The sequence below is a fragment of the Homarus americanus genome, unplaced genomic scaffold (genome assembly GCF_018991925.1).
Source record: "Homarus americanus isolate GMGI-L3 unplaced genomic scaffold, GMGI_Hamer_2.0 scaffold21952, whole genome shotgun sequence".
Classification (NCBI taxonomy): Eukaryota; Metazoa; Arthropoda; class Malacostraca; order Decapoda; family Nephropidae; genus Homarus; species Homarus americanus.
The window spans coordinates 119-10,443 of NW_024753808.1; the positions used below are offsets into that span (position 1 = coordinate 119).

Below are 10,325 nucleotides of genomic sequence, written 5' to 3' on the forward strand. Positions count from 1 at the left end.
TAACACAATTATAGTCACTAGTATAGTCTATTATATTATTGGGGTTTATAGCAGTTTGTGGTCTAATAGTATCATGCTTTATGAGTGGTGTTCTATGTAGTGATGATTAGGCAATAAAATATGCTTTGGGTGTTTATAGCAGTTTGTGGTCTACTAGTATCATGCTTTATGGGTGGTGTTCTATGTAGTGATGATTAGGCCATAAAATATGCTTTTGGTTTATTGCTAACAAAATATACTTTGCTCTACCGCTGTAGTGCAATAAATGGTGAAACTTACATACACCGTTAATAAAGTATTGATGGAAGAAGAAGTAAGAGGAAGAATTGTGGAGGTAATGAACAGTGAGACAATGTATAGCCTCCGGGATGGCGGCAGCGTTTCTGTTATTAATATATAATAAGACAATAGGAAAATATGTTGTTGTCTCTACCTGTATTATTACCTTTGCGATAGCATGGTTAGATTTGGGGAGGACAGAGGAAGGAGCAGGAGGTTAGGAAGGGATTTGTAGTGGGAGAGATAGTGTCTGTGATCCTCGGATCACCACTCCTCGGATTATGTCAGTTCAAGTTTAGAAGCTCAATCAACTTTCCCTGATTACGAATTGGCAACCTTTCGATTTACAACAGGTACCTACTTACTGCTACAGTAGGTAGGTGAACAGGGACCAAGGGGGCTAGGAAGAGTGTCCAAACAACTTGCCTGTGTGATGTAGTCGTGGCCAGAATTAGGTTAGGATACAGACACATCTGGCTAGTTAGTAACGCTGTACCCATACCGGAACACTCAGCATGTAAACTTTGTGATACACCTTTAAAGCACTATATTATTGAATGTGACACTGTCAAAGACTTCAGGCCACCTCACTTATTGTATCTTGAACTATGTCATTACTTCATTGAGGACATTACATTCTTGCTGTTTATCCCAAATTGGCTAGCTAGCTAGCCCACACTGATTAGTCTACAATTACAATATGACTCCAATGTATGCTGCTGGTAAATGTGTACTGTCAATGAACCAGAGTGAAAATAAGGTCGCCTCCCTTGCTGCTGCTGCTGCTGCTTCTGCTTCTGCTTCTGCTTCTGCGCCCTTCTAAGTCCCGTTTAAGTCCCCCCCCCCAGGCCCCCACAACCGCCCTTCACATCTACACCATTCAAAATCAATTTCACTCAATTTGCACAGAGTGTTATCCTGCAAAACGTTGATGTCGTATATTTCTCTCTTTAAGTGATATCCTGTGGCTCCGAAAGGAGCCTGTTTGGTTAGGTTGTCTTGTGTGAACGAACCTTGGGTTCTTATTTCTTCTCTGTCTTCTTGGGGAGGAGCACAGCTTGGATGTTAGGAAGGACACCCCCTTGGGCAATGGTGACTCCAGACAGGAGCTTGTTCAGCTCCTCGTCATTGCGAATGGCAAGCTGAAGATGACGAGGGATAATGCGGGTCTTCTTGTTGTCGCGGGCGGCGTTACCGGCCAGCTCGAGCACTTCTGCTGCCAGGTACTCCATGACGGCTGCAAGGTACACAGGGGCACCTGCACCAACGCGCTCAGCATAGTTGCCCTTACGCAAGAGACGGTGGATTCTACCCACGGGGAACTGGAGTCCGGCCCTGCTAGAACGGGACTTTGATTTGCCCTTCACTTTGCCTCCCTTGCCGCGTCCTGACATGTTGCTGCTGCTGCTTTTCGTGATAGGAGTTAAATTTCCGCCCGCCACCTTGGTCTTTTATACCAAGCTCAGGATCAGGCCAGGTGGCCGTCTCGCGGACCCAACCAATGTAAGAGAGCCGTAGCTGCAGCCAGTCTGATCCTGAGCGGCCCGCTCGGTATATAAGGAAAAGTTAGTCGGGCCAGTTTTCAATTCTCTCGCTCCGCGCCCCGAGTAACTGTGCCGCCATGCCTCCCCAAACTTCCGGAAAGGCTGCCAAGAAGGCTGGAAGGCAGAAAGCCATTGCCAAGGGTGACAGAAGAAGAAAGCGCAGGAGGGAAGGAAAGCTGGCATCTTTCATCTACAAGGCACTGGAAGCAAGTGCACCCCCGACACAGAGTCTCACTCCAAAGCGCTATGTATCCATCATGAACTCTTTCGTGAACGACATCTTCGAGCGCATCGCGGCCGAGGCTTCCCGCCTGGCGCACTACAACAAACGCTCCACCATTACAAGTCGGGAAATCCAGACAGCTGTCCGACTCTTGCTGCCCGGTGAACTGGCCAAGCATGCCGTGTCTGAGGGCACCAAGGCTGTCACCAAGTACACCTCTTCCAAGTAAGAGGTTACTTGTGCACAACAAACACGCCATCCCACTACTACAACTTAATCGGCTCCTTCGGAGCCACAGTTACATGTTAAAGAGACAGTTACCGACACAAATATATTGAGAGGGAAATAAATAAAAAAAAATTATAATAATCTGCATTCTCTATTGGCGTAGAAACAGGACTAAATCGAAACATTATAAATAAATAAATAAATAAATTCTGCATTAGTGCTTTTGCACCCTGCAAGTGACATACATAGAGTGTGTTTGGGCTTCATTTCTTGTTTGCAGCACGCCTATTTCATGTAAACAATTCATTTTATTTTATTTTATTGAATTTTCTTTTATTTTAGTTATTTATTTACTTACTTATTCTTTATATATTAATTTGTTACTAGCTCTTGTTTTTTGCACCCACCCACCTCCCGAATTGATGACCTACTATACATTCGTGCCTGCACGACTGTTACCAACTTACCGTTAGGCGATTTGGGTAACCTAAATTAACGCTCTCCTACCACCAACCATTTCGATTGTCATGAAAATTATCTTCAGAACAGTTCTTTGGCCCTGAGAAGGGCCGAGTTATAGATGTCTGGTAGGTTTTGTTGTGCTTTTTCTTTTTCCCCAAGGAAGAGGACTTAAGCACGCTCTCCGCGGATGCGCCGGGCCAGCTGGATGTCCTTGGGCATGATGGTAACGCGCTTGGCGTGAATGGCACACAGGTTGGTGTCCTCGAAAAGACCCACCAGGTAAGCCTCAGAGGCTTCCTGCAGAGCCATGACGGCAGACGACTGGAAGCGCAGGTCAGTCTTGAAATCCTGGGCGATCTCACGCACCAGGCGCTGGAAGGGCAGCTTCCTGATGGGTAGCTCTGTGCTCTTCTGGTAACGACGGATCTCACGAAGGGCGACGGTTCCGGGCCTGTAACGATGGGGCTTCTTGACACCACCGGTGGCTGGGGCGGACTTGCGAGCTGCCTTGGTGGCAAGCTGCTTCCGTGGAGCCTTGCCTCCAGTGGACTTGCGGGCAGTCTGTTTAGTACGGGCCATCTCGACGACGAAATAGTCAATACGGGCGGCCCGGCAGGCGGGCGGGCTTATATACAGACATTCTCCCCCTCAGTGGCCACCTCATTGGCCACGAGTGCCGCATGCGTCATCCGCAAGCTACGCCCCACCTCCAAGAGGGAGGGACGGCCTTGGATGAACGATACTACCGCTGCGTCCACAGCACGCCACCTACTCCCACCAAACCGTGGGCCCGAAACGGTGTTACAAATGCCAGCACTATGGACACACTGTAAACAAGTGTGAGGCGCAGGAAGACACCTGCTCCATGTGTGGCAGCCCTGGACACCGCTACACGGCCTGCCCCAACACAGAGAAAAAATGCGTTGCCTGTGGTGGCCCACACTCCTCCGCCGACCGGACCTGCCCCAGATGGAAGGAGGAATGCAGGGTAGCCAAGGCCCGTCTTGAGAAAAAACTGAGCTACAAAGAGGCCCTCCTTGCTGTACGCTCCCAAGAAAAGACAAAACCAGCAGTAAAGAAAAACCAAGAAAAGAAAACTCAACAGAAGCAGCCCACCACACAGAACCAAGAACACCACGTGGCCCGTGGTGCTGAAGCCCACGCGGCCAGTGGTGCTGAAGCCCACGTGGTCAACCTCTCCCTCTCTGAATTCTTCCACACCTATGAGGACTTAAAATACGAGGAGGAAGACGAACAAGAAGACCCAAACACAAACGAATGGACAATTCAAGAGAGCAAGAAGAGGAGGAGAGTGAGAAGAAAATCGACATCAAGCTAAGAAGACCAAGACATCCCCTCCACACAAGAAACCAAAAACACATCAAGCCGACCAAGCACTGAACATCCATTGCCCAACCCAACACGCACCTGACGCCTGACCTGACGCTTGACCTGACGCTAGCCTGGCCTTGTCTTGTCGCCTCCCTGCCGCGTCCAGCCGGGTTGTTGCTGCTGCCCCCATCTTATAATCCCTCACGCAAGCGGTGTTTAGCCACTGCATCTGTTCTCTCCTCCTAAAATTCACTTCAATCCTCCCTTTATTCTTCTCCTGAACCTCCTTCCCCCCTGTCACTAGCATTTTTCGATTCGATTCGGCGAAGCCACACCAGGACCACCTGTAGTAGCAACCACAACAACATGACTGGACGAGGCAAGGGCGGCAAGGGACTTGGAAAGGGTGGCGCCAAGCGTCATCGTAAGGTGCTTCGTGACAACATCCAGGGTATCACCAAGCCCGCCATTCGTCGTCTAGCTCGGCGTGGAGGTGTTAAACGTATATCCGGCCTCATCTACGAGGAGACCCGCGGCGTCCTCAAGGTGTTTCTGGAGAACGTCATCCGTGACGCCGTCACCTACACCGAGCACGCAAAAAGGAAGACCGTCACCGCCATGGATGTGGTTTATGCCCTGACACGGCAGGGCCGCACCCTTTATGGTTTTGGTGGTTAATCAACCTGATGGACGGGCGCACACCACCACCACCACCACGACAAACAAATATACGGACCTAATTTTAGGTCCACATTTAAATCGCTAAAGAGTTGGTTAGACACTGAGTAAATCGTTGAAAATATATCCAATAACATGATCCTCTCTAATTCTGGACTTGTGGTATGAGTATAGGTTGTGTGTGAACGTGTTGGAACCACTTCCTAATAATTGTCAATCAGTCAGTCAGTCAGTCAGTCAACATTCACCTAACCTCCAGGTACCTCACCTAACTTCCTGTAGCGTCACCGAACCTCACGAAATGTAACCCAATGTAGTTTATAATCTATCCTAACATGACATAACATAACCACGCACTATATTACTTCGGTAAGAGTAATGAGTTTTAATACGCAAAGTTGCAGTTAGCATTCATTCATACATACATACATACATACATACATAACATGCTAGTGGCAGGGGGGATTGAAGTGAATTTTAGGAGGATAGAATAGGTGCAGTGGCTAAACAGCGCTTGCGTGAGGGACTTTAAGCAGCAACTCGCCTGGATGCGGCAGGATAGAGTCAGGTCAAGCGTCCGGTGCATGTTGGGTTTCGCCATGGTTTCTCAGTGTTTGGTCGGCTTGATTGTGTGTGTTGTTTTCTTGTTTGGAGGAAATGTCTTGGTATTCTTCTTCTTAGCTTGAAGTTGATTTTCTTCTAACTCTTCTCCTCTTGTTGTTCGTCTTCCTCGTGTCTGCTATCATTCTGTAAAGACTCTCTATATGTATGTAGGTATGAGTGAGTAACAGTTGCCGGTTACAGTGATACTTCATATTCGCTGGTGTTGTACTGTATGGCTTCGGTATTTCTTAATATACAAACGGCACCGTTAGGGGATTGAAGTATTTAAAAACCAGCCTACATTACTTATATATAGAAATAAATAATGTGGCTTGGACAATAATGACGACTACTCTCTCCTACCTAACCCAAACAAGGGCTTTTCGAAAGTATACATTGGACACAATTGACTTAGTACATACATTGGTGGATTAACAAAAGCCCTCATTAGAGAAAGGTGAAGGAGCACACAGTGAACATACAGATTAATGTTTGCACGCATAGATCATGTAAGGTGAGGTGTTGAACACCAGACACGTAGTGTAGTAACTCCCTCACAGATGGCGTTATGAGGGGCCTGATGATGTAGCAGTTACCTCACAGATGGTGTTATGAGGAACTTCACATGATGATGCTGTAGCAAAACATTCACTACGTGGTGTCGTAGCATCTTGGGGACACCACATGGTCCACATGACTCACTCATTCAAGTGGGTGAGGTGTGGTCCCAGGCCTCTCTATCGTGGAGTCTCAGGGGAAGTATAACCGGGTACCTGGGACCTCACTGTGTGAAGGTGGTTAGCTAGCTTGGGTAAGACTCAACTGCCGAGTTGTTTTTCACTGAGTTAAGCACTGTTCACCACTATTCATCACTGGTTCCATTCCTTTGCCAAATGAGGTAGTACCTTATGGCAAGAACTTGTTGATAGTCCGGTGGGGAGGAGGGTTCAGGGGAGTGAGTTGGTATGGGCCAACATATAAATAATAATAATAATAATAATAATAATTAACGGTTTATTGAAAGTGCTTGGCAGCCAGAAGGCTGAAAATATACAGTTACATATTTGGGGAATGGGTTACGAATTACAAATAATATACAAGTAACATGAGTGACACAAATAAGACATATAATAACTAGCTGGGGAAAAGCTCAAACTACAGTTCATTTCAGCATAGTGACAGTGCAAGGAGTAGTGTTTACTGGGAGTGAGTACACTGATTTATTACAAGTTATCGATAATTTTTACAATGGTTGGGACTGGGCTGTTCTTATAGCGATCAGTTCGTGCACGTATGGGCTGGGCTGGATGCGGTTGTGGTGTCGAAGAGCAATTCTCGGACTAGGGATCTCAGGTGGTAGTAGGAGCCGGTGTAGAAGCTTCTTACCAAATTTGCAGATGAGGTCGTGGTGATGGTCAGTGAGAGTCTAAAGGGTCGGTCAGGGTGTTGAGCGCTTCTTGATATGTGGAGTAGGAAGGGTAGAGAATAATCTTGCATGGCCTCTTTTGCACTTTTTCTAGGTGTTTACGTTGTGTGGCATTTAGGGAAGAAGACCAGGTGAGCTTGGGAAGTATGAATGTTGTGTAAACACTGAGGAGCTCGTGTGCAGGAACACCGAGGGACTTGAGTCGGCGTAGGAGGTGGAGACGGAAACTGGAGGAGTTGATAACTTCACTGACGTGTGGTTTCTAATTTAGTTTGTTGTCTATATGTATGTGTGTGTGTGTGTGTATATACTACTGTACTTTTTAGATCCTCCTACGCAACCTAACCTATTATAGTTAAGTATAGTAGGCTATACACTATTTTGTTAGTATGTGTTATAAAATGTAATTGCATGTTATTATTATTAATATTATTATTATTAATATTATTATTATTCTTATTATTATTAGTATTATTATTATTATTATTATTATTTTTATTATTGTTATTATTATTACATACTAATATAATACTAAGTTGCCCACCAGATTTCCTCAGAGATGGGAGGAGCACATTGGCGGCGGTGTTGTTTATACTCCGCCCGATTACTGATTCCTATTCACCGAGCCAGAGCTGGCGGGCGGCGTGTTATGTGCCACGTTTTGTTTCCCATTGGGCGTACCGCTCAGCTGGGGAGTTGGAGATTTCATAAAAAGAAAGTTTGAGTGGAGAGCACACCTTTTCCTTCACATACAGTTATCTTAGACCATCTACTAGTATAATAGTTTGCACAAAAATACTCTACACTCTTTATAGGTTATTGTTATGTTGTTGTTTTTTTTTTTACTTCTCATCAGATTGTGCATTCAACTAATATACACTAATAGTGTGTTTATTATTATGTTTTATAGTATTATTTCGTAAAATATTGGGTAACACAATTATAGTCACTAGTATAGTCTATTATATTATTGGGGTTTATAGTAGTTTGTGGTCTAATAGTATCATGCTTTATGAGTGGTGTTCTATGTAGTGATGATTAGGCAATAAAATATGCTTTGGGTGTTTATAGCAGTTTGTGGTCTACTAGTATCATGCTTTATGGGTGGTGTTCTATGTAGTGATGATTAGGCCATAAAATATGCTTTTGGTTTATTGCTAACAAAATATACTTTGCTCTACCGCTGTAGTGCAATACGCGTGAAACTTACACTTTTACCGTTAATAAAAGAGTGATGGAAGAAGAAATAAAGAGGAAAAGACATGGAGGGAATGAACAGTGAGACAATGTAAAGCCTCCGGGATGGCGGCAGCGTTTCTGTTATTAATATATAATAAGACAATAGGAAAATATGTTGTTGTCTCTACCTGTATTATTACCTTTGCGATAGCATGGTTCAATTTTGGGAGGACATAGGAAGGAGCAGGAGGTTAGGAAGGGATTTGTAGTGGGAGAGATAGTGTCTGGTCTTTCGGTTACTGCCACTCCTCGGATTATGTCAAAGTTCAAGTTTGACTCAATCAACTTTCCCTGAATACGAATTCGCAACCTTTCGATTTACAACAGGTACCTACTTACTGCTACAGTAGGTGAACAGGGACCAAGGGGGCTAGGAATAGTGTCCAAACAACTTGCTCCTGCCTGCCTGTGTGATGTAGTCGTGGCCACAATTAGGTTAGGATACAGACACATCTGGCAAGTTAGTAACGCTGTACCCATACCGGAACACTCAGCATGTAAACTTTGTGATACACCTTTAAAGCACTATATTATTGAATGTGACACTGTCAAAGACATCTTGAACTATGTCATTACTTCATTGAGGACATTACATTCTTGCTGTTTATCCCAAATTGGCTAGCCCACACACTGATTAGTCAACAGTTAGAATATGACTCCAATGTATGCTGCTGGTAAATGTGTACTGTCAATGAACCAGAGTGAAAATAAGGTCGCCTCCCTGGCTCCTGCTGCTTCTTGCGCCCTTCTAAGTCCCGTTTAAGTCCCCCACCCCAGGCCCCCACAACCGCCCTTCACATCTACACCATTCTAAATCAATTTCACTCTATTTCCACAATACTATGCTAATTTGACGTAAAATAGAGTGTTATCCTGCAAAACGTTGATGTCGTATATTTCTCTCTTTAATTGATATCCTGTAAACCGAAAGGAGCCTGTTTGAATTAGGTTGTCTTGTGCTGAGCAGGTTCTTATTTCTTCTCTGTGCCCAGGGAGGAAGCACAGCTTTGGATGTTAGGAAGGACACCCCCCTTGAGCAGGTGACTCCAGACAGGGCTTGTTCAAGCTCCTCGTGCATTACGAATAGCAAGCTGAAGATGACGTGGGATGTCAGGTCCTTTCTTGTTGTCGCGGGCGGGCGTTACCAGCCAGCTCGAGCACTTCTGCTGCCAGGTACTCCATGACGGCTGCAAGGTACACAGGGGCACCTGCACCAACGCGCTCAGCATAGTTGCCCTTACGCAAGAGACGGTGGATTCTACCCACGGGGAACTGGAGTCCGGCCCTGCTAGAACGGGACTTTGATTTGCCCTTCACTTTGCCTCCCTTGCCGCGTCCTGACATGTTGCTGCTGCTGCTTTTCGTGATAGGAGTTAAATTTCCGCCCGCCCCCTTGGTCTTTTATACCAAGCTCAGGATCAGGCCAGGTGGCCGTCTCGCGGACCCAACCAATGTAAGAGAGCCGTAGCTGCAGCCAGTCTGATCCTGAGCGGCCCGCTCGGTATATAAGGAAAAGTTAGTCGGGCCAGTTTTCAATTCTCTCGCTCCGCGCCACGAGTAACTGTGCCGCCATGCCTCCCAAAACTTCCGGAAAGGCTGTAAAGAAGGCTGGGAAAGGCCAGAAGGCCATTGCCAAAGTGACAAGAAGAAAGAAGCGCAGGAGGAAGGAAAGCTACAGCATCTACATCTGGGTACTGAGCAAAGTGCACCCCGACACAGGAGTCTTCCTCCAAGCTATGTCCATCATGAACTCTTTCGTGAACGACATCTTCGAGCGCATCGCTGCCGAGGCTTCCCGCCTGGCGCACTACAACAAACGCTCCACCATTACAAGTCGGGAAATCCAGACAGCTGTCCGACTCTTGTTGCCCGGTGAACTGGCCAAGCATGCCGTGTCTGAGGGCACCAAGGCTGTCACCAAGTACACCTCTTCCAAGTAAGAGGTTACTTGTGCACAACAAACACGCCATCCCACTACTACAACTTAATCGGCTCCTTCGGAGCCACAGTTACATGTTAAAGAGACAGTTACCGACACAAATATATTGAGAGGGAAATAAATAAAAAAAAATTATAATAATCTGCATTCTCTATTGGCGTAGAAACAGGACTAAATCGAAACATTATAAATAAATAAATAAATTCTGCGTGGAGTACTTTTACACCCACTGCAAAGTGACATACATGGAGTGTGTTTGGGTTTCATTTCTTGTTTGCAGCACGCCTATTTCATGTAAACAATTCATTTTATTTTATTTTATTGAATTTTCTTTTATTTTAGTTATTTATTTACTTACTTATTCTTTATATA

At 45.6% G+C, this 10,325-nt stretch overlaps 2 protein-coding genes across 2 annotated transcripts; both read left to right on the forward strand.

Annotated features, from left to right (window-relative positions):
• Nucleotides 1–1,900: 1,900 nt before the first annotated feature.
• On the forward strand, nucleotides 1,901–2,275 carry LOC121855450 (histone H2B, gonadal-like). Its single transcript, XM_042350383.1, has one exon. It carries the CDS (start codon nucleotides 1,901–1,903, stop codon nucleotides 2,273–2,275), a length of 375 nt encoding a protein of 124 aa, XP_042206317.1.
• Nucleotides 2,276–9,585: 7,310 nt separating this feature from the next.
• On the forward strand, nucleotides 9,586–9,954 carry LOC121855448 (histone H2B-like). Its single transcript, XM_042350382.1, has one exon. The coding sequence runs from the start codon at nucleotides 9,586–9,588 to the stop codon at nucleotides 9,952–9,954; it is 369 nt and encodes a 122-aa protein (XP_042206316.1).
• Nucleotides 9,955–10,325: the final 371 nt, after the last annotated feature.

Bases quoted from the DNA above. Each gene is read 5' to 3' on its own strand.
- LOC121855450 (XM_042350383.1), top strand. From the start codon at position 1,901: ATGCCTCCCCAAACTTCCGGAAAGGCTGCCAAGAAGGCTGGAAGGCAG.
- LOC121855448 (XM_042350382.1), top strand. From the start codon at position 9,586: ATGCCTCCCAAAACTTCCGGAAAGGCTGTAAAGAAGGCTGGGAAAGGC.